The following is a 24337-nucleotide window of genomic DNA, read 5'->3' on the forward strand; positions in this document are numbered from 1 at the left end:
TGTTCCTTTAACTTGAACGGTGTAGATCTTGCATCGTGCTATTATTACTGTATACCCACAAGGGGTTTATTGACTACATTTCTGAAGGCCACCTGGGTTATACCCTTTCCATTTCTAACTTTCTAATTAAAATCCACCACACTATGTTAATGCAGTAAAATAGGTTCATCTCATTTTGTATTCATGCCTGTCCCTCTAAAAACATACAGTATATCAGTATTGTTGTCAATCGGCTTTGGTAAGAACCTAGGTGTGTATGCAGATCAAATGTACATTTGAATGTGTGAGTGTATGTATTGGTGCATAAGGGAAAATAAATTGCATAAACACGCGTGTGCGCTCTCGACTGCCTCATTAGCTGCTCAGCCTGCTAGCGATATCTCTATTCCCCCTTCATGCGCTCAAGTTCTGGGAATCACACGAGATTAATTTGCAGGCTCGGTCCGCTCGGCGTCCCTCTCCAGATCCATAATTTAGCAGCGGTGTGGCTCTCTACCTGACACCTGGCACAGCAGGACCCAAGCAGAGTGAAATATTCACTGCCGATCATCAGGCTGCAGCCGCTCGGCCTTATTAACTGGCCCCTCATCCATCTGCAGAGATGCATCTTGGGCCGAAAACAGAAGAAGTGCATGAACAGATATATTTAACTCCATCCGGTCTTATTTCACATCTGTTCGTTGAGCTGTTGTAGTCTTGCGGTGGTTGTGTATCATTTCACTTGTTCGATGTAATGTGAACATGTGACGCCCGACTGTAACGTCTATGTAGTGGTTAGATACGATTTCAGAAATGTTTGGTGTTATTTGGCAAAAATGTACCTGCAAGTTTATGTTTTAAACGGAGATGGTGATGCAGAAGCAAAAGATATGAATTGTATATCATCTTTTTTATTAAAAAATGTTGTGAATTGCATCCCGAAAGGAAACTTTGCTATTGCTATGTAAAATCTCAATTCAATGAATGTAATATTCTGTTTACGTTATCTTTTTAAGAGCTGATGTTTAGTATGTATTATCGGTGTTGGTTTCAAAACTAAATGCATTTTAAATTGGCGGATTCTTGTGAATATTTATCCAACATTAATATTAATGTAGTGCATTAATTATGGAGGGTTTTGAGTTATTATGTTGATGCTTTTCCACAGATGTCTTTGCGAACAGTTTATTATTGCTAATTATTTTTATTGCTATTTTCTTTTATTCTTTTTTTAATACAGTCATAACATTGCATTGACACAAAACATTACATTTAAACTATATACAGCCACGAAAAATTTATTTTCAGTTCTTCTGAATTTAAGTGCAATTGTCCTTTTATTCATTCTGTGACCTACTAAAAATATTTTCACCAAATTTCAAGTCAAAACATTGTTTTTATTTGCAGAAAATAACCTGGAGAAACAGGTGAAAATAACAGAAAAGATGCCCTGTAGGTTTTCATACCTCAAATACTGCAAAGAAAACAAGTTCGTATTCACTTTTAAGCAACACAAAAGTAATTTCGTAGCATACGAAATGCTGATCAAGTTGAACACTGATAACAGTTTGGAAGGGTCTCTTAATATTCTCCATCGCTGTTTAATAATGATCCACTCAACAACTTGTACTGCTATAGATCCAAGAGAGTTTGACTAAAAGATCTGTCAGTTCCTTCTTAAAAAATATGTCGACTTTGTCAGCGCCTGCGGCCTTGTGCCGAACCGCTGTGGAGCTCCACATTTGGTATTCCTACAGTGAGACGGACAGATTCCTATTAGCATTCCACTCCCCAAAAGACCCGTGCCGTGGAACGCGGGTGCCAGCTCGGACATCGCCGGGATGTGCGAGACGGGTCGAGGGCAGCCACGCAGAAAGAACAATTCTTCCCCAATTGTCCAACACACACTCATAATGAGAAAACATTGATTGTAAACAAAGGAGGAGCTGTAATTGGCACTCCGTGGGGCAAGTGTGAGGAATCGGCCCAGTGGACAGGGCTGGATTGCTCGGGCGGAGACTGAATTTGGCGTGAATGTACTGCTAAAGAGAAGCAATGGTTACATTTGTAATACATTGCTGCTTAGTGGATTTTTTTCAGTCCAATGTGTTCTTTAACAACTGTAACGTTTTTGATCCCTGTGGTGAAAACGCATCAGTCTTTGCATGCACGGAGGGTCTGTGGCTAATTGTATTTTGTGAAATTTTTGGATGGATAGGCCATACGGTTTCCTGGCAACTAGCTGTTAAAATTGCAATATTCCAAACGTCAGCTGTACTACCCTGTTTAAGTTAGAAACAGCATGTTTGTGAAAGTCCCTTTTCTAACTGGGAACAAATTTGCCTCAAGGGCAAACATGTTCCACAGTTAAATTAATTTCATTACATTTATGCATTTGGCGGATGCTTTGGTCCAAAGCGACATCCAGTGCATTCAAGTTTTATCCGTTTGCATTTTCCCGTGAAGTTGAACCCAGGACGTTGGCATTGTTGGTGCCATGCCCCTCAAACAAAGCTACTTGATATTTTTTCAGTATTTGACATTTGAGGTTTTTTTGGATCTTTGGAGCAAGTTTTTCAGACACCCCTAATTATTTATAGGAGTTAAGTGATTTTGCGAAGCTGTTGATCGGGAAGCATAAGGAGAAATTAAGTTTCTTTGTTCATCTCTGAATGACTCACATGTCATTGACAGTGAGAAAGCAACAAAACACCAAGAAAGAATCCTTCCAACCTCTGTCATGTTTTTACAGACATTTACTCTGCTGTTTGTGTCTCATTGAGACATAATGAGATGCTGGTGAATTAACACTTTGTATTTTTGACAAATAATTTCAGAATCTTGCCTTCGGCTCGGTGGAGATCTTGCAGATTTAGTGTTCGAGTCTGATGTCTTCAGCTGCCAGCTGGTTTTTTGAGATTTTTATTCTGTTTTTATTTTTGTTTACAGAGCCATCACCCTGGACAACACGCTGGTTATCCTGTCCACAGTGGCCCCGGATGCCGGGAGATACTACGTACAAGCCGTCAACGATAAGAACGGGGAAAACAAGACGGGCCAGCCCATAACGCTTTCTGTGGAAAGTATGAACACGTGTTAATCGCTTCTGTTATTCGAAATTAAAACTGCATCAACACTTACTTACAATCGGTGCAGAGGATTGAAGTTCACGGTGTGGGTGTAAAAAACATTGTTTCCCCGCAAACTTTGCAATCGCTTTCTCTGCAGGCAATGTGCTGACAGAACACAACAAACATACACACTGCTGACAGGAGAGCAGGTTTATAAGTTCCCTTTGCAAACGCAAATCTGTCACATGCCATAACAACACATACAGTAAGATACACCAGCCGTGGCTTCCAATACCCGGACGAGCGTTCACACCTGAAGTTGACACATGAGGGTTCAATTAAAAACACTCACTTTTACCTGCATGTCAGTGCTGGTGCTCTCATCTTCACTTTTCTAACTCTGTCTTTAGATGTCGGTGGTCCCGCAGACCCCATCGCTCCCACTATCGTCATCCCACCAAGAAACACCAGCGTCGTTTCTGGAACGTCCGAAGTCATGATGGAGTGTGTAGCCAATGCCAGGTGACCTTTCGATCACTCATTTTAATTGTATTTCCTGCATTGCCCTGCACTTAGCAATATTGCGACTGGATCTAAATGATTTTTTTGTGTTACAGATATTGTCTATATTAAGTTGTTATGAAGCCAAAACATGAAATAGAATTTTTTTAGTAATAATTCTCTTTTGCTCTTTAATTCTCTATAAGGCCTTTAATAAAACTGAGCATCAGTTGGAAGAAAGACGGTGTTCCGGTGAGAAGCGGGCTCAGTGATTTTAACCGCAGACTGACCGTGTTGAGTCCGGTTGTCAGCGACTCTGGATTCTATGAGTGTGAAGCTGTTCTCCGCAGCAGCAGCGTCCCATCCGTCAGCGCTGGAGCGTACCTGAATGTGCTCGGTAATACACACGGATTTCATAAAGCACTGAAGCTACATTGAGAGAGTATAGATCTGTGAATGCAGTCGAGATTGCAGAATGACGTATGCTGCATTTTTTGTACTTTAGATTTCGTTTTGGCAAAGCTGACTTTTGTCAATAACAATTGAATTTTACTGCGTGCAAATTTCTATAAAATATAATCCTGAATATAAGTTACTTTAAATAACTGAACCGTACAATGCATATTAGACAATATGTGTTATGTTAATGATTGTATAGTGTTTTACATAATACGTACAATATCATATTAAAGAAGTTTTAAAGAAATGTAAATATACTGTATATGTTACTCTGTTAACCTTCAAAATTTGTGTAAAGCTTATTAGAAACATAACATACAAATATGAATTGAATTGGGGCTGTCAAACGATTAATGGCATCCAGAATAAAAGATTTTCAAAGATGGGGTAACACACGCAGTTTCTGCAAATCTCATATAAATCTTGAGTACCTACACAGTACTACTGCATACGTCGTATCTTCGAAGAGTATTTGATTTGATCAAATGTATAAAAGAGAGATACAGATTTACGATTATTTCCGGAAAAACTCGAGCTGCTGGAGGCATGAAAGGGTGAGGGAACTACAGCACTAGCACACCATACATCATCGCATTATCCCTTCGTGATGTTTACATTTTGCATGATTGCCAACAAAACACAGACATATGATTTAGTTTGACTTACCACATGCGGTTCATGTCCGGCACCTTTAAGTGCTATTAAAAAAAGTTTGGGGCCCTGGAAGCCTGCACGTTTAACAGTGTAAAGACGCTTCACGAGTCCTGTAGTTTGGTTGTTTTAACTTGGTTTATAAGTTAGCAAAATGTTTTTTTTATTTACATGGGTGGATGGATTTACAACTGCTTGCATATCGCAGTTATTATTTACAATAAATGCTTATGGTCACAGTATGGGAAATATTAGAAATAAACTCTTTACCAAACTGCAGCCTGTGAGGGCAAATGAGCAGTGGCTCAAGCCACGGAGACCACCCCCTGTGAGTCCGGATTTCAAAGGAGAAATAACTGAAATACGGGAGTTTTACGGGAGAAATAACAAAACGGGAGGGTGGTGGGTTTAAAAATTAAAAATTAATTTTTTATATTTACATATATTTACCAGTTATTGAAATGATATATATATGTGTTTATATTTTATATTTTCCCTAAAAATATGCATGTAGGTGTGTTTTATCAATACATCAGTACACATATCGACATATCTTATGTAAACGCAAACTTTTATTCTGGAAGCGATTAATAGATATTCATGTTTTTGACAGCCCCAGTTTTATATTTGACTCCACAGTTGTCACTTCAAATGACCTAATATACAGAAGGTTTAAGAAGCATTCATTTTATATTTTAATGGTCTTTTGTCTGTCTCCGTTTCTTTAGCAATTCCCCTTTAATAAATCTTATTTCATTGAAATGTACAAAAGGTCAGCACCCTTATCTGCCCTTTCTTTATCTCTCACAGAACCACCTCAGTTTGTGAAGGAACCAGAGAAACACATCACAGCGGAGATGGAGAAAGTTGTGGACATACCCTGCCAGGCCAGAGGTCAGACGTTCCTGACATCTTAATCAACTGGTTTCTCTGTGCTGCACAAGATGACTACTAATCTGAATGTATTGGATGTTTAATATAGAGCTAGGCCTATATGGAACAGGATATTGGACAAATGAGATTTCGTTGTAGGTGGGGATATCCATTAAGCAAGTAATTCAAGTGGGGAGAGTTGTGATTTATCACTTTGTCACATCTAACCTGGTTAGGTTACGTTACCATAAACATTCAGATATACACAGTGTGCTGTGATTTCTTTCCACATTTAATAATGCCAAATGACTTATGCGCACCTATACGTACAGCATGCTACCAGCCAAAAGTTTGAAGCTTGAAGATGCATTTTTGTTGAGTCATATATCGTATCGTATCATATCTTATAATAAATAAGGATGTAACAATATGAAAATCACCCTGTGCCATAATACCTCGGTGTAAAGTCCACGGTAAGATATGAATTGCTATTTTTAAAATGAAAAACGATGGCTTGGAAACGTGCCGTAAGCACCCTCTTTTCGATCATCATCCTTCAATCATAAGTGTTGCCTAGAGGTATGAGTTATAGTATGAGATGGGTCAAATGACCTAAAAATCCCTTTTATAAAACAAAATAATTGTACCAGATGGACCAGGAAAATTTCTAACATTCTCTATGTTAGGCCTGGAAGACCTATTGTTTCATAGTCATGTGAACATGGTAATATCGAGTCAATTTTGCTATTGCGATAATGTGACATCGATAATATTGTAACATCCCTAAAGGCCATTGCACATTGAGTGCGAAATCTCCGCATGTTAATAAATAAATACGAACTCACGGTGTTTCACACACATATTTACACACCAATATTTCCATCCGTCGTACATTGTTTTCAAATTTTCTGCATTTTTCGCATTTTGTAGCAAGCATACGAAAAATACGAAAGACGAAAAACTCATACGGACTGTATGTGCACAGACCTTAATGATTAAATCGAAAAACAAATCATTTTAACTTTCCACGCGTGCTTCTTTTAGGTGTCCCTCAGCCTGACATTGTATGGTATAAAGACGCCATACCCATAAGCCCCGTGAAGACCCCTCGATACAGAGTGCTGGCGGGTGGCAGCCTGCAGGTTAATGGACTCCTGCCTGATGACACTGGAATGTTCCAATGCTTCGCCCGCAACCAGGCCGGAGAGGTCCAGACCAACACCTACCTCGCTGTTACGAGTGAGTTCGTCTTTTGGTCCTTCTCGCCAGATTACATCTTTCCGCTGTCTCCCTTTCTTCTCCTCATACTCTGTTGCACAAATGCATTTGGACATTTCTCTCGAAACTCTCTCTTTCAGGAAAGCTTTTTATGCCGCAGCAACAATCTCTCCCTTTCCTTTCTTCCAGTCTCCACTTTCTCAGGCCGCTGCGCTGCTTTTTTGTCAGTGTGCCGAGGCTGTGATTAATACCCTGTTGTGAGAGGAATAGTTAGAAAGAGAAGGGGGTCTGACGGAGAGACAGAGAGAGATAAAGGGGCTTTTATGGAGGACTGACTGAGCTTATCTTGCCGCTTAGAAACAGACACTAAACGTAGAATCTGGCTGCTATTTACCTCGTTTTACGACGAACATCAAGCCCCACGTATCTCTCACATGTAAACTTCTCCAGACTGCCTGTCTTCAAATCCCGGTGTATTGTTTGTTTGTGTTTATCGTTGTTGCGTTTGTTCCTATCGTCCTTTAGATTTTTTCTTTGCTTGTTTGGGTTGTACAAACTCTCAAAGGCAAAACTGTAAATGTGTCACTGAATTATTAATGATATTACAATATATGAATGAACACAATATCGATAATCATGATTTCACGGTTATTTACAATACAGGTATATTGTGACCCCATCTATTTCCCCATCTCTGTTTGATACATTATATGCCCAGTTGTGTTACATATTTTTACATTGGTTGAGGTCAAATGAAGTTAAACTGACATCTCGCACCAAATCGTAGCCAAAAACTCAATTTATAATTCATTCTTATCGCTGTGAATCTGGGAATGTTAAGGAGACGGTTTTGAACACTGAAGTTGTATGTACCTTCGTGCGTACATATATGTACTCATGTCCTAGTGATTTCCTGACATTTACAAACAAAAGAAAGTTCATAAAGCGTGTCGGAACGCCAGCGCGTGTTTCGAGTTTTTTATTCAGTGTGGGTTTCTCTCTCCAAGGTATCGCTCCGAACATCACGGCAGGCCCTTCAGACAGCACGGTGATTGACGGCATGTCAGTTATCCTGCACTGCGAGACCTCAGGAGCTCCCCGCCCTGCCATCACCTGGCAGAAAGGTGAAGAACACGCATCCCTCACTTTCCACACTCACACGCTCCTGAAAACCATCTAAAAAGCACAAGCTCCCAGGATGCACTTCACCCCGACCCCTCTCTGTTCCTTTAATGTATCGATGTGCCTGGTTATTTTCTGCCACTTCATTCCACCACAACTATTTCACCGCAACGTCCTGTTCACGCATGAAACCAGACATGCGATGGACATTTCGTCGTTTCTTTGTGTGTTAATTCCTGTGTCCATTTTTGATCTCCGCAGGAGAGCGTGTGCTGGCGAGCGGCTCGGTTCAACTACCCCGGTTCACTCTCCTGGAGTCGGGAAGTTTACTCATAAGCCCCTCCCACATCTCAGACGCCGGTACCTACACCTGCATGGCCAGCAACTCCCGCGGCATAGACGAAGCCTCGGCCGACCTCGTGGTCTGGGGTGAGTGTGTGTGACGTGTGTTTGAAGTGTAGATCACAGACACGAGTGTCTTTGTACTTCATGTATGATGCGATCATGTTCTGAATAAAGAGACGTGTGAGTGTGTTTACGTGACATCTGTGTTATACACACCTTTTCTTCTTCCAGCGCGCACACGCATCACGAATCCTCCTCAGGACCAAAGTGTGATCAAGGGAACGAAAGCCACCATGACCTGTGGCGTGACCCATGACCCCAGCGTTTCAGTCAGGTGAGACACACTTACGATGGGAAAGTTTGATTTTGAGTCAACTGTCCCTTTAACTCTTTCATGTCCTTTTAAGGCTTAGATTTAAATCCATGGGGATTTTTAATCCACTTCATCCTCATGTTTCAAGGCATCATTCGTGTCCGATGAGTTTAATATTTGTATATTATACCGCACATTTTTCCAATTCAACTCTCTGTTTGCTGTACGCAAGTATGTCACGCTCTAGAATGTGTACGCCGTTGTATGTTAAAAAAGGCTCTTCTCCAGGTTACTCGGCACCGCTGCGTACTGATGAGGCGTTACATAATCTTAACATTTACAGCCAAACATCCTCATAACTCCCAGTGCAGATCTTCAAAAGTCCTTTGAATCTGTCTGGCATCTCAGCGTGCTCGATTGGAAGCCTACAGCCTCGACCTTCCTCCATTAAAGCAGACTGACAGAGAGAAAGTGATGTGAAGGCTACACTCAGTCTGGTTAAAAACTTTCAATGAGTTCCTCCACAAGTGTGGTCTTTACTGGTTTTAGCTGATTCGGGGATGTCTCTCTCTCCGATCACGCGCTTATTTGGTAAAGAATGACGGATTTGTTGGAGGGGTTATTGTGTTGGATGGAAGCAGTAATTGATAACAGCAGTAAAAGGATTTCCAACAAGCCGGACCACGATGCAATTAATCTTGCGTGTTTGTGCATGTGTTTACAGCATGTGTAAGAGAATCTTATCGATTGCTTGAGGTTGGACACATCTGTTAGAAGCTTTGGACGACCTTGGATGTTCCCTGTACGCTATACTGTGTGTTTATGATAAATGTTGTATGGGGAAACGGTTAAACGCATGGTTTCGTACGCTCTAAGGTGTTACGTGGTATCTCCTGTGTATTTGTGAAATATCATTTGGTGGTGCAAGAGAATCAGTCCGTGCAATGTTGCATTAAATCATTTAAAGGGATAGGACATCCAATAATGAAAACGCTGCCATCATTTACTTACCCTCGTTCCAAACCCGCATGGCTTTCTTTCTTCTGCGAAATACAAAAAAAGAGTTTTGAAGAAGAGCGTTGGCAACCAAACAACACTTCCATTGTATGGACACAAAATATATCTCAAAATATCGTATAGTATAACAATACAAAACATCATAAACGGGTTGGAATGACATGAGGGTGAATAAATGATGACGGAATCATTGTTTTTAAATAAAGCAGCTTGGTTTCTTCAAAACTCCAGTTTCAGTTCCTCAACTTATGTTTAATTTAAAGACTATATGAAATAAGAGTTGACCCTATTTACTTTTTTTAATAAAGCTTCCTTATTGGATGCATGATTTATGAAAACGCATTATTCTGAGGAATTTTAAAGACAGTTTTTCATAATCTTTCATTAAAATGTAATAACTTTCTTCCCCGCTGAAATGACACTTATTTTCTGCTTATGTAACCGGAGCTGTATGGACAGGGAAAAGTCATTTTAAGCAATAAAAATATGCGGGTGATAAAACGAGTGCAAAAGTCACAGTGATCTGGGGTTGTGTGGGTGATCGCCCGGTGGTTACTAGTGTGTGGTTTCGTTTTTTGCTTCTTTTAAGTGGCCATACTTTAGATTTGGCTCAAATCTTTCCTCCAGTGTATGGGATTTGTCTGTTTTTAACATCAAGGCAAATATCATGAGTCTCATTGCTTGAAATCGTATCTTGGATTCATGTTTGGTAGTGTTTATCAGAACTAAGTTGCATTATGGGTAAATGGTTGATGCATGAAGTGTAAAGATGTGCCACTCACTTGTCCCTCGTGTATGTTGGTTCCACCAGGTTTGTTTGGGAGAAAGACGGTCAGGTGATCATCCCTCAGTCTCTACCTCGACTGCGTCTTGACAATAACGGGACCCTGCACATCTCTCAGACCTGGTCAGGTGACATCGGCATGTACACTTGCAGAGTGACATCAGTGGGCGGCAACGACTCCAGCAACGCTCACCTGCGTGTGAGGTCAGAGATGAAACCGCTTTCCCATTATCCTCTCTGATTCTATTCATGCAACTCCTCATCTCTTCTCATCATTACTTTTTGATTTCACTTGCTCTCCGTAAATTGTGTCTCATCGGGTTTTTCAATATCTGTGTCCATCACCTCACCTTATTCTTTATTTCCACCTGCATTTTCAGTCTCATTCTTGAACTTTTTTATTCGATTCAGCAGTTATTGTCTGCACATGTTTTTTCTTTTCATACTGCAGATCTGTCTGTTCATTATCTTTATTCTCTCTTTCATTTTCCTCAAATGTGTCTGTTTCGTCCTCTCCAGTTTAACTTGAATGCTTCTGATCGATTGATAATCTCACGTTGCTCATTTATGTCCACTTTCCGACTCTGTATGTTATCTTTTTCAAAGCCTTGTTCTCTTTCTTTCCCTCTCGACACTTATTCTCTCTTCTACAAACACGGCTGAATGATTTTCTCGCTTCTTATTTTTCCTTTTGTTAGCTTTCTCAAGGTTTTTGATCAGATATTTGTAAAGTATTATTTTAGAAATACTTATGTGTGGAGAGCTCTAAGAGGGCTTTAAAGAGAAGAGGCTCTGGAGGGAATTATTGAGAATAAATTGCAGTCATTGATAGCTCCACATGCTATTTATGATGCTTTTCTCCATCATTTCATTTGAAGAATAAACACCAACATCAATTTTAAACCTGCAATTTGTAACTTTTTATCAAATATAAACAAAACATGAAATTATAAAATAATATTTTTTGAATCATTGTACTGAAAGGGCACCTGTTTTTCATTTCAATTCTGGTTGCAGATGTAAATTCCTCCGTCCTGCATATTGTCTGCTAAACACTGTTGCACCGGTGAACGGTTTTCTCGCTCCTTTTCTTTTTTTGGGTTCTTAAGCTATCCATATGCCTGTGTTATTTTAGAAATAATGTTGCCTGGAGCTCATTAAACTCAAGACTTTCTCTCTCTCTCTTTAAATAACACGCGACCCCACAGGCAGCTGCCTCATGCCCCTGAGAACCCCGCAGCGGTGTTGAGCACTACAGAGAAAAGAGCCATTAACCTGACGTGGGCCAAACCCTTCGACGGGAACAGCCCTCTCATCCGGTACATTCTGGAAGTGTCTGAAAACAGTGAGTAGCGAGACTTGGTTCAGTGGTTTAAATAAGGATACCTGCTATTTGGAGCGTCAACCATGGAATTTAAAGTGTATTTTTTTGGAAACATGGTCTGAAAATCATTTTACAGGACACCCACATTTTAAAGCTCTCCTGTTGTTTTACTGTACATATAGGACTAGGCTAATACACCATTGGGAGAGAAAAATGTCAACAAAAACAAATTAGTAGAGTATTTTCTGTGTATACCGGAGCATGTAAATAAGTGGGCGTGGCTAATTCTGCGGTCAGACTTGACTTTGAGCATGCGAAATTCGTTCAAACGATGCTGCGAAAATGGATCGATTCCTCCAATTTTTATATTTCTGTACTAAGAGGTCACGCTGTGATGTTTCCATCTTCTATTGGTCTCACGCACCAACGTGACGCGAATTCGCAGGTCAGAGTTCACCAAACTTGATCTTTGCTACGCAGCTAAATATCTTTGGACGGGCTTGCGTTTCTGGTCTGTCGCATTTGCATGCGTATGAATGGTAGTCAATGGAGCGAAAAGAAAAGAGTGAACGCGGCTTAGTCACGTTCATGTAAATGTCAACTATAGACCACTTTGCAAAATAGAAACACTATTCCTGAAGCACTTCCGGTTTAGTTTTTATTATTATTATTTTATTTTACATATATACTGTATAATTACATCTTAAATATATTTGTTTACAATTTGTATTTGTTTATAAATGTTTTCCGAAGCGGTCTATATCATTGTGTATATTGTTACCGCAAAATAAAAGTACTTGTAATACTGCCCACCCTTAAACACATACAGTTATGTAAATAGTAGTATTATCTAATATCATTAAAATAACATAAATTAATTATTCTAGTCTAAAGGTAGTAAATGTTTGATTCTCTGAATAGGCGAACAACAACTTTCGTTCAAGAATTATTCATATTGTAAACTATTAAAAAAGCTTTTGTAACGCATAATTATTATACATTATAGGTTTTTGAGATAATCATTGGTTAACAGAGAAATGAACCCCTCCTGGGAAGCATCCATACGTAGAGTTCTAAGCATCCACAAAGCCTAAAAACATGCAATAATATATTAAAATGGTTCTTCACATTATAATACCCCTTTTGGAAGCCTTTGTTTTTCATCTTTACGTAGCTCATTGTACATTTTATGTGCTTTACATAGATGCTCCATGGACAGTCCTATTGGCCAACATCGAACCCGAGTCCACAGCCGTGACCGTAAACGGACTGATCCCGGCACGCTCGTATCAGTTCCGCCTGTGTGCCGTCAATGATGTCGGCAAGGGCCAGTTCAGCAAGGAGACTGACCGGTGAGCAGATCACAGGGTCCTAAAGCCTGCCAAGTACCGTATCTGTGCCCTGTTTGACCATAAAGATAACTCAATCACTCTGTCACAGCATGTGAAAATTGCTTCGGCTCTCATGGGCCGCACGGGTGACAGTGTATATAGGAGGATTTATCTGTCTGAAAGGTTTTTATGTGTGGAAACGTGTGTATCTTTCAAGGATCAGCGTCTTCAGAGCCCTTGGCTCGCAAGAAGGCTTTTAGATGCTTATGCTAGACGTCCAAACGTCCCCATTGGAATGGACACAAATCCCTTAGGTTCTCCTGAGGTTTGAGGAAAACCTCATCTAGCCAAGATGATCCCAACTGAGATGTACAGAATGGGCAAGCTTGTGTGCGTTGCCATTGTGGGGTGCTTTGTGTACAGTACACAAGCGTATACGTTATTTGTGCGTTTATCTCATCCATCCATCGCTCGTTCTGAGAAAAGTGAATATCAGTGATTTCAAATATCAACAAATACGCATCTTCTCTCCTCCAGGGTCTCTCTTCCGGAGGAGCCGCCCAGCGCACCGCCTCAGAACGTCATAGCTAGCGGTCGCACCAACCAGTCCATCATGATTCAATGGCAGCCTCCACCAGAAAGCCATCAGAACGGCATCCTTAGAGGATACGTCATCCGGTGAGCCATGAGTTCATCGTGTCTGAGGTCCTCTAAGTAGATGTTACCCTCCTCCAAGTGTGTTTTAATAACATTAGACTGTATTCTTCTTATTTGCACAGATTTGAGGACCGCTGTTATCGTATTATATTTATATTTCAAGGGTTAGAGCGTGTTTGTTTCGTTTCCTCCCCGTCATTGAATTAATGAAAGCGAAAGGGAGTTTTTGTTCTCGCGTATGTTTTAACGTGAAACCCTGAGGGGCTTCTTTGGTTTTGCAAATTTAAGTAATTATGCCTGACCTTGGTTTTACATCCACGAGGTCCGCTGCATAGGAAAAGAACTGATCACATTTGAAATACGAAATTTCGCCTGTGGCTCTGTGTCGCCCTCTGTTGTTTGTAGACGGTACTGCCACATGAAAAAAGAATCAGAATTAAAAGAATAGATGACCGTGTGTGTATTTATAGATGGTTATCAAAGTCATTGAGACAGGGTTATCACATTGCATCTCTGTTTACGGAGGCTATCCTTGTTCTCACACTTATAATGTAAACATTCTCTAATCTCAGGTATCGTCTGACCGGTCTTCCCGTGGATATTCAGTATAAAAATCTCTCTAACCCTGAAGTTACAAACCTGCTGTTGGAGGATCTCATCATCTGGACTAACTATGAGATTGAGGTGGCTGCTTATAATGGAGCTGGGCTGGGCGTTTACTGCCATAAGGTTACAGAGTGGACTCTACAGGGAGGTGAGGATTTACTGTATATCTGATGAATGGATTTAACATCCCTCCATTAGAGTAAAGCTTGTCTGGTAACTATGACCTGTTTGTCTATATCTTGGGTAAAGCCAAACTTAAATTCTGATTGGGTGAGCCATTTGTGAAGTCCCGTTTACTTCTTTATTTTTATAAAATCTGTGACTTTAGGCACATACACAGTATGTCCTAAATCTTTAAAAGGTGGAGATAAAATGAAGCTCCAAAAAGCATTTTCAACCACCATTGTTATGCAAACAACATTTTTGTTTAAGCCAATGAAATGCATTATTATTAATTTCATAAATGTAACTGTTTATTGTACTTTAGTGTGTTTTAATGACACAAAAAATTTTGGAGATACGTTAAATATTAAAAGCATTGGGCTTCCAAATGCTAATTTTGTCAGTGTTTTGAAAAATGTTTGTACAAATATAATAAAAGGAACAGTTCTGTGCTTTCATACATGTAACTGTTTATTGTACTTTAGTGTATTTTAGTACTGCATATTGCTATAGTTTAATCTTGCTTTAATTCCAGGCAAAATAGCTAGCCGGCATTACTCGCTTTTTTAAAGTTGACCAGCCCAGTTGCTGTAAAAAGAAATTTCATCTCCTCCTGTCTCCATCTTCCTTTTTCCATTTCACCCGTCGATCAGTTCCCACCATCGCTCCAGGCAATGTGAAGGCAGAGCCCGTCAACTCCACCACAATCCGGTTCACCTGGACAGCCCCGAACCCGCAGTTCATCAACGGTATCAACCAGGGCTACAAGGTAAACGCGGAAAGAATAAAAATCCACCGGTCTGCACTCTTGCCTGAAAGACTCACTGAAGTACCTCGAAATGCGCAGCTTCGTCTGATGTGTAGACGTCACTTCAAGTCGAACAGGAAAATGAAGTGCAGAATGATTTGAATTTCCATTTTGTCAGTGTTTTGAAAGATTTGTGTACAACTATAATTAAAGGAACAGTTCACCCAAAAATGAAAAGTCTGTCGTCATACTCGCCCTCGAGATGTTCCACATCTGTATCCATTCCTTTGTTCCGATGAACATGGATAGATATATTTGGAAGAATGCTTGTAACCAAACAGTTCTTGGCCACCATCGACCACCATAGTTGGAAAAATATCTATAAATGTCTTTGTTCTGTTGAACACAAAAGAAGATATTTTGAAAAATGTTGGAAAACATGCGTTGTATGGCACTATCATTGTCATTTTTCAAAGGTGACCAAGAACTGTTTGGTTACAAGCAAGCAAATATCTTTGTATACAGACGCGGGGTTGAGTAAGTGAAGAAGAATATTCAGTTTTGGGTCAACTGTCCCTTTAAGGCTAAAACCTGGAAACCTCAAATGTGGTTTCATGGCGAGGTTTAGAACAGAGACAGGTTTTGTCAAAGGAGCCAATACTCCACAAAGCAATGCGTTTTTAGAAGATGTTTGTCCCGCATTCACTCCTTTGCACCGAGAGGAAAGAAATTGATCCGTCCGTGGCGTGTGTTGTTTATATCCAGAAAAAACATACTTCGGGACAATTAGAAATGGAGGCAGTCAGCCTGACACATTAGTCGTAATGGCTTATTAAGATGCTTTAGACTCGCTCCCAGATTGCAGCCGCTTGGATTGGTGGGAATATCAGAAAGCAGGCGGTTTGTTTTCTCTGTGGGCCTCTTCTGGAACATTCTTCTCTCATTCCCTATTTAATGGCCTCAGAGGAGAGTTTTCAGCGTCTATAAACTTTGAAATGCCAATAGTACGGGAACAAGCGAGAAAACCTGTCACAGTTGAGTTGTTCTCGGGGGGACGATACACGTAGAATGAATTGCGTACCCTGTTTATCCAAAACCATTGTTCGCTTTGTTTGAGCATCCAATTCACTAAAGAAATTATGCAAATCGGGAAACGGGGCAAAAGCGGACACAAAATTAGCGTTTTGCACGAGGCGCGTCCGCGGCTTTCACGCCTGTTCTGTGATGTGTTGTGGAGGTTGGACACCCGGGAACGTCACGTGGGATCACAACTTCACACCGCCGGGTGTGTAGTATAGATAGGTCAATCTCTGTTTTGTTCCTGTATCTCCATTCAGATGCCGATATCTGAGTCATCTCTTTAACATGTCGAATGGCTACACGGCGCATCTGGATACGTGCCCTGTACATCCCTCATCTCCATCATTTAATTATGATGATGAATTACCGCCGCACTAGGAAATGTACACAAACATGCTTTTTAAATAAACCTGTGTTTACCTCCAGCTTTCTGTGGGCGGTAAAAGCAGCACATTAACCGCACCAGGCAGCGCCGATGTCTGAATCCCAATCATCCTGTAATAAGCATCATTTACGCGGAGAGAATAAAAATGACTTGATTTAAATATTCAGGTTGAAGTGCTGTGTTTTGTGCTGAAATGCGGTGCATTTTCCCAAGTGTGTCATTTTGTGAATTCTTTAATACGATTTCCCTTGTTTCTCATTGGTCAGGGAAATGGGCCCAAACCTACATCATTGATCGAGACAAATAAATATTTTTAAATATCTCATGATGTGAATACCTAATGAATAGGATATATGATTAGGAAGTTTGTAAAGCTTTCTGAAGTTACAGAACCAGAGTTGTTATCTTTTTTCAGTTTTATTAATATTTGAAATAGCCTAGCGTTTTTTTTATTATAAAATGTTTTAGCAATTTGGTTATGCGTTGTCATTTTGTCATTTTGTTTTTATATGTTGCTATATAAGATTAATGTATTCAATTAATTCTGTGGCAACTTTTACATTTTTCTCTTACTTACATCATATTTTGGCCAACATTTTAGTTGATTTCAATAAACAGAAACCTTTTCGAAATCTTAATTTTAGTAAACGGTGTTAACCTTGTATAGAACACACACACTAAAACTGAAATCATTATGTTATTATTATTACAAAGTTATTTTTCATTTTGTATTTTGTATTTATTAGCTGTTGGCATGGGAGCCTGGAAAAGAGGATGAAATTAAGATAGCGACGGTCCGGCCGAACTTCCAGGACACCGTGCACGTGGGCCACATCACAGGCTTGAAGAAATTCTCTGACTACTACACCTCCGTTCTCTGCTTCACTACACCTGGAGATGGACCCCGCAGTCTTCCACGACGAGTGCGCACGCATGAAGACAGTGCGTGTTCAAATACACACTTTACAATATACTTAGTTGGGAGCAAGAAATCGCGTGACACCTGTATAATACACACCACATGCTGTAAACTACACCTGTAATGTAGGTTTTTTTAAAGGTCTCATCTCTGTCATTTATTTTTAGCCCCTGGTGCTGTGGGTCACCTGAGCTTCACTGAAATTCTGGACACATCTCTTAAAGTCAGCTGGAGAGAACCGAATGAGAAGAACGGAGTTCTGACTGGTGAGTAGTTCTCAGGTCCTGGTGACTCCAGGAACCTTAACCTTAATAGGGTACCCAAATTCTGTCATCTATTATTCACCGTCATGTCATGTCATGTATTTGACTCTTTCTGGGAAACACAAAAAACTATATTTTGAGAAATGTCAGTGGTTTTGTGTCAACACAGTGGAAGTCAACGGAGTCCAATGTTGTTTAGTCTTTAAAATATCTTCTTCTGTGTTTTGCAGAAGAGAGTCCTACAATTTTGAAATTACACCACGTGACCCATCCCAAAATATTGTTGACCAGTGCATTATTAAACTTATGATATTGTGATATATGATATAATATCTCTCTCCTAGGTTATCGTATATCGTGGGAAGAGTATAACCGAACTAATACACGGGTCACGCACTACTTGCCTAACGTTACTCTGGAATACAGAGTTACTGGACTGACAGCCCTCACCACATACACCATAGAAGTGGCCGGAATGACCTCCAAGGGTCAAGGTCAGCTGTCCTCTTCAACCATCTCCTCGGGTGTACCACCAGGTAAAGGCTTAAACTCAAACATACACACACACGTTAACCCATCGCTCCTCCAGACATTTAAACCACCACCGGTTTAAGTGCTCCCATTAAAAGCACATCAGAGGGTTATAAAGTTAAACGTCCGAGCTCTGGTTATTACACAAACACTTGCGTCCAGAGTCACAGAGTAACTAACAGGAGTCCCGGACAGCGTGGAGCTCGCCATAATGACTCCCACAGCAGTGATAGTTCCTGCTTCATTGCTTCATTAGACAACATACGGCTTCCAGGCTTGAACAGTGAGCCCACTGCGCACATTCAGAAGTAAACGTAGACTTTAAAGATGTATGAATCCAGAACGGTTACGGAGAGCCTGCTGTTTTAGAGCCACATACTGCGTTTTAGTGGAGACATACTGTATGTAACAGCTGTTTGGGTGGGTTTGTACAATTGAATGCTTTTACCCAGATATTTAACTGTAGATTGTTTGTGTAGTGATTTTTAATTGCGCTTGCTAAAGCTGTGACCTAAAACACGATAGCAGCTGCATAGAAACATCTGGAAAGCAACCCAGGACACCCTAACAACCACCTTTGCAACAGGCTGACAACATTTTATTGTTTTCATATGAAGTCTCATAAAACTGTTATCAAATAAGGAAAATATAAATTATTTTTGAACAAAATCCGACCTAAAGAGGGCACCATAACACAGCAAAAAAAATATTCTTTCATGTTTAGTTTTAAAATAATTTAAATAAAAAATGTACACCCTGAATGCACTTTAAATCAATGCCAAATGCATAAATATATTTCTTTCCTACACAGAACGTGTTAGAAAATATATTCGGCACTAAATAATACTACAATAAATTGTTTATTTATGATTTATTTGACACGAAATCTGATCTAAAGGGGGCGGCATAGTACAACTAAAAATGGTTAAACATTTCTTTAACGTTTCAATTAAAAATGATAAAAAATGATCAATGCCAAATGAATAAATATATTTCGTCCAACCCAGGATGTGTTAGGTAAATTATCCAGCACTAAACTCAAATGTTGATTTATTTTATACCGGAGCACATTTCTCTCTCCTGATACAGAACTTCCCGGACATCCCACAAACCTGGCCATCTCAAACATCGGCCCTCGAACTGTTACCCTGCAGTTTAAGCCGGGCTATGACGGCAAGACCTCAATTTCACGCTGGCAGGTGGAGGCCCAGGTGGGTCACCCTTTATCCATGGGAGCACAAGCTTTAAGTTGCCGAGTAGATCGTTTCCGAAACGCTCACATGAGTCTTTCCTCACCTCTGCTCTCAGGTCGGTGTTGTAGGAGAGAATGAAGATTGGCTGATGGTCCATCAGGTGGCCAATGAGCCTGACGCACGGTCTCTGGAGGTCTCCGGCCTCAACCCCTATACATTCTATAGGTAACACCTATGCACCCTATAAGAAATATGTATACTTTTGCACTTAACAGGAACATAAATGACTTTTTACAGAATTGACTTTATTCCTCTTCTAAACCATCTTAGTTTCTTTCTGTTTACATGCAATATCAAGTGATGAATGAGCTTGTATTTGCAGGTTCCGTATGCGTCAGGTCAACATAGTGGGCACCAGTCCACCCAGTCAACCTTCCAGAAAGATTCAAACCCTGCAAGCTCCTCCCGATATGGCCCCGGCCAACGTCACCCTGCGAACGGCCAGCGAGACAAGCCTTTGGCTCCGATGGGTGGTATGTTAAATAAAGCCCACTCTATATGACGGATCGAGACACAAATTCAATGCACATAACCTTTTTTGCCTTTGTTTTCTCAGCCTCTTCCTGAGTGGGAGTACAACGGGAACCCTGATTCGGTGGGTTACCGTGTGCAGTACAGCAGGACTGGAGCTCTGTCTAAAGCATTGCTGCATGTTATAGCCGACCGTCTGGAGAGAGAGTTCACCATCGAAGACCTTGAGGAGTGGACCGAGTATGAGGTCAGAGTTCAGGCCATTAATGGCATCGGAGCAGGACCCTGGAGTCATCCCGTGCGCGGAAGAACCCGTGAATCTGGTAAAGAAGAGAACAGGCTTCAGGCATTTTTATTTTATACATTTATATATTAGCCTAACTTAAAGGAATGGTTAACGTCAAAATCTTTTATCATTCACTCACCTTCGTGTCGTTCCAAATCTGCATTTGATTTCTTTCTTATATATATCTTTAACGTTGGTGAAAAAACGATTTGAGACCCCATTGACTTTGCTTTCAAAGACCCATACAATATCTCAAAGAGACATTTCTCAACATATCTTCTTTTTGCGTTCTACAGAAGAACGATTCACGCAGGTTCACGACGTGAGGCTGAATCAATGTTTTTTTATGCTATCCCTTCGACTAGTTTTTCATTTCCAAGCGGCATGAAGATCAAAGTGAATGAATTCTGCGAATGAATAATTGCATTTAGTGCATTTGAAAATTGGTTAAATTACAACATCCCTTAAATGTGGTTTAGTATAATTAAAATCATATTTTAGGGCTGTAATATAAGTTTCGTATTGAACTTAAGATACCTAACATTGTTCACATATGTGAACTTCAGTCTTAAATCATTTAGTTTATACAGTACGTGGGCGCAGGATATCCTGTTTAAACAAACTTAAATGGGCACAGATCTGTGTTTGGGGGGGGAGACCACCTCCGCTTCTCCCTCTTTACCTCCGTCCGCACAACTGGATCTCCGTGGTGACCAGATTTCCGAGAGGCAGGCTTGAGATGAATAACCGTGTGTTGAGGAAATTGGTAACACATGGGGCTGTATGCATGACTCCCCTGTTTTTTTGTAGAAGTCACACAGACTTCCACAATCCAGCAAACAATGTCTGGGGATTAGTGCCCGAGTGCGAGATACTGTACCCAAAATAGTGAACATCTGTCTCCGTTATTTTGTGATGTGTGTCCAGCAATCAGCATCCACTTCATCTCTCTTTATCTTTCACATTCATTCACAATTATAAATGTAACACACATATTTAACTACATTGAGAACTGTGAAGGCAATTCTTTGTCTTTCTCTTTGAATGCAGTCCCTTCCTGTGGCCCCACCAATGTCTCCGCATTTGCCACCACCTCCAGCAGCATCCTGGTTCGCTGGTTTGAAGTCCCAGAACCTGACCGGAATGGACTTATCCTGGGCTATAAGGTCTCTAAATATAAATTGTGAAGTTTAATCACAATTTGTCTTTATTTACGATTAATATTACATCCTAAATGACTCTATTTACTTTAGGAATATACTGTATGTACATTGTCTGATGGTAGACAAATCAAGAATGATGTTTCTCTCTGTTGATGTGCTCGACATACTGGGGGTGGGAGATAAAAATATTAACTTAACAGTTCAGTCAAATCCAGGTCCCAACCTATATCGTTTTCTTCTAAATGTTCTGTTTTCATTAGGTGATTTTTAAAATGTCCCATTTACCCTCTTAGGTTGTGTATAAAGAGAAGGACTCTGATTCTCCTCTTCGGTTCTGGATGGTTGAAGGAAACGGCAGTCATAGCGTTCAGCTGACCGCACTTGGGAAGTACGTTCTGTATGAGATCCAGGTTCTCGCCTTCACTCGTATCGGAGACGGCCGGCCAAGCTCCCCTCCGATCCTGGAGCGCACCCTGGATGATGGTGAGCCTGCTAGCACAGAGAGACAACACATTAACATCAGATGGGTTTTAAGATGGTTCATCATTTGAAGAGTCGAGAAGCAAAACCCTACAGAAGAGCTTTGTGTGTGTGAGACTGGAAAAAGTGTACGTAGAATATGTCATGTTTGTATTTTAGTGCCGGGGCCGCCTGTCGTCATTCTTTTTCCTGAAGTGAGGACCACATCGGTGCGACTTATCTGGCAGCCCCCCTCTCAGCCCAACGGCATCATTCTGGGTACATCAGTTTGTTCAAAGTAATACTTTTACCAATTTAAAGCAAATTCGATTGGATTGGACTCGATGGCGTCCTCTCTGAAAGACTAAATTAGTTTTGCTTTGGTTCATTAGCTTGTGTTTCCTTCAATCATGCAACAAGGCTAAACACAAAAAAATGTTGTTTTGATTGCCTGAAAGGAAAGCGCATCCTGTTTTGATTTCTGTGATCTCATTGGTTTCCTCTCAAGCCTATCAGATCACGTACCGCCTGAACTCCACCAACAGCAACACGGCCACGTTTGACGTGTTGAACTCCAGCGCACGGCAGTATACGGTGACCGGACTGAGGCCGGAATCCGTCTACGTGTTTCGCATCAGAGCGCAGACACGCAAAGGCTGGGGGGAGGCGGCGGAGGCTTTGGTGGTCACCACAGTGAAGAGAGGTAACTTATGTTAGCGTCACACGTAATCGAGAAAGCAGCAAACTAAACATCAGATCAGTTTGTAGATTCATATCGAAGGTCTGATTTGAATTTTCAGCATTTAATTTGAATGCAAATAAAAGATGATCTTGAATGCTGTGCTTTAGGGAAAGTTGATGGCAAGTAATGATTGACAAGAGGCTCCAAATACAATGTGGGGTCTCGCTATCCTTTACTTGCAGTCTCTGTGAGAGCATCACAAGTATTGTTTGCTTTGTACAAAGGATGTGTGATTGTTTAGTGAAAAAAAAGATTTATTGTTTTTGCTTGTTTTCTGGTACAAATATCGAAATATTAGCTTGAGATGCAAAATGCCTCAAGATATTAGGTCTTATATCTGAAATTTCTTTATGCTTAAAACAAGAAAAACGTCTTTTTTTCATGTTTAAGCATACATTTTTATTTTAGAAATCAAGACTTTGTGAGTCATATTGTAAGCTTCTCAAGTAAATATATTCTGATTTAAGTACAGTTACAGTACATCATTTTACTGGCAGAAAAATCCAAAATACTGAGGATGAAATGCATTTTTTGTGGTGCGGACACCTATCTTCATGTTTCTGTATTGGTCGATCTGTCAGACGGTCAAAACTTTTGCCTGTAAAATACGAAATACATTTTCTTATCATTTAATTGTAAATTGCGTTGGAAATAGGTTTTACCGTTGTTTGACCTTTGACCTCCAGCTCGACCCCAACCCACCAGCCGCCCCACAGTGCCTCAGGAGAACGTACAGGCACGCAGCGTGCTGCTGGTGTGGGAGCCAGGCAGTGATGGTTTGTCACCGGTGCGCTACTACACTGTTCAGGTCAGAGAGCTGCCCCAGAAGAACTGGACGGTCCATTCTGCATCCGTCAGCCATGAGTCCAGTTCCTACATCGTGGATAGGTACAACAAAGACATCAGTAGACATGTCCTGCGTGATTGAACAAAATACTTTTAAGGAACAAAATTATAGCTACTAAGTGTCATATAGAGCCGAGGGAAAAATTAAGAGACTCGTTTAATAATTTAATAATTGTTTCTATTTGCTTTTATTTGCAGAAAATAAAAACTGGAGAAACAGGTCAAAATAACAGAAAAGTATTTTTTCAAACCTCAAATATGGCAAGGAAATCAAGTTCATATTCCCTTTTGTACATGAAACATTTTTTAAGTGATTACCTTGGTTTTTATCACAATTTTAAAACTATTTTCACTGATTTGCTGTTGTCTTTCACTCCTGAGGTTTGACTTTAGAGAAATTTAACAGACACCGGACCGAAATGGCCACAATACCTCTCGAAAATGTGGAATGCTCTTTTAATTGTTCCTGATGCTGTGTATTGATCTATTTGACTCTGAAGAGACTTTTAAGATTCTCTGTTTTTGTGTTTCAGACTGAAGCCGTTTACTTCATATCAATTCAGGGTAAAAGCTACCAATGATATTGGAGACAGCGACTACAGTGATGAGAGTGAAGCCATCACTACGTTACAGGATGGTAAGAACATAAATCATGTCCGACGTCACTCTAATATGAAACATTATAACAGATTTTCAATATCAACACATGCCTTTTCGAATAAATATCATGAGACCTGTATATGTGAATATCAAAACCAATACAAACTAAGTCTTTGAC

The 24337-nt window shown here is 40.3% G+C and overlaps 1 protein-coding gene across 1 annotated transcript in view; it reads left to right on the top strand.

The window, feature by feature from the left end:
- The window catches only part of sdk2b (sidekick cell adhesion molecule 2b), a 226377-nt gene that overhangs the window by 177192 nt on the left and 24848 nt on the right, over nt 1–24337 (top strand). The window contains exons 5-31 of the mRNA XM_079477253.1: nt 2929–3062; nt 3461–3572; nt 3758–3948; nt 5472–5555; nt 6579–6773; nt 7760–7876; nt 8136–8303; nt 8451–8553; nt 10361–10537; nt 11542–11678; nt 12862–13009; nt 13526–13666; nt 14218–14399; nt 15067–15182; nt 17373–17568; nt 17713–17811; nt 18153–18344; nt 19429–19550; nt 19648–19757; nt 19915–20065; nt 20149–20386; nt 21400–21515; nt 21806–21995; nt 22152–22250; nt 22480–22674; nt 23400–23601; nt 24093–24196. Coding sequence (XP_079333379.1) covers nt 2929–3062; nt 3461–3572; nt 3758–3948; nt 5472–5555; nt 6579–6773; nt 7760–7876; nt 8136–8303; nt 8451–8553; nt 10361–10537; nt 11542–11678; nt 12862–13009; nt 13526–13666; nt 14218–14399; nt 15067–15182; nt 17373–17568; nt 17713–17811; nt 18153–18344; nt 19429–19550; nt 19648–19757; nt 19915–20065; nt 20149–20386; nt 21400–21515; nt 21806–21995; nt 22152–22250; nt 22480–22674; nt 23400–23601; nt 24093–24196 — 4019 coding nt within the window. The remainder of the gene's footprint in view (nt 1–2928; nt 3063–3460; nt 3573–3757; nt 3949–5471; nt 5556–6578; nt 6774–7759; nt 7877–8135; nt 8304–8450; nt 8554–10360; nt 10538–11541; nt 11679–12861; nt 13010–13525; nt 13667–14217; nt 14400–15066; nt 15183–17372; nt 17569–17712; nt 17812–18152; nt 18345–19428; nt 19551–19647; nt 19758–19914; nt 20066–20148; nt 20387–21399; nt 21516–21805; nt 21996–22151; nt 22251–22479; nt 22675–23399; nt 23602–24092; nt 24197–24337) is intronic.

This window comes from Barbatula barbatula (assembly GCF_947034865.1).
Source record: "Barbatula barbatula genome assembly, chromosome: 16".
In the NCBI taxonomy this organism is placed as follows: domain Eukaryota; kingdom Metazoa; phylum Chordata; class Actinopteri; order Cypriniformes; family Nemacheilidae; genus Barbatula; species Barbatula barbatula.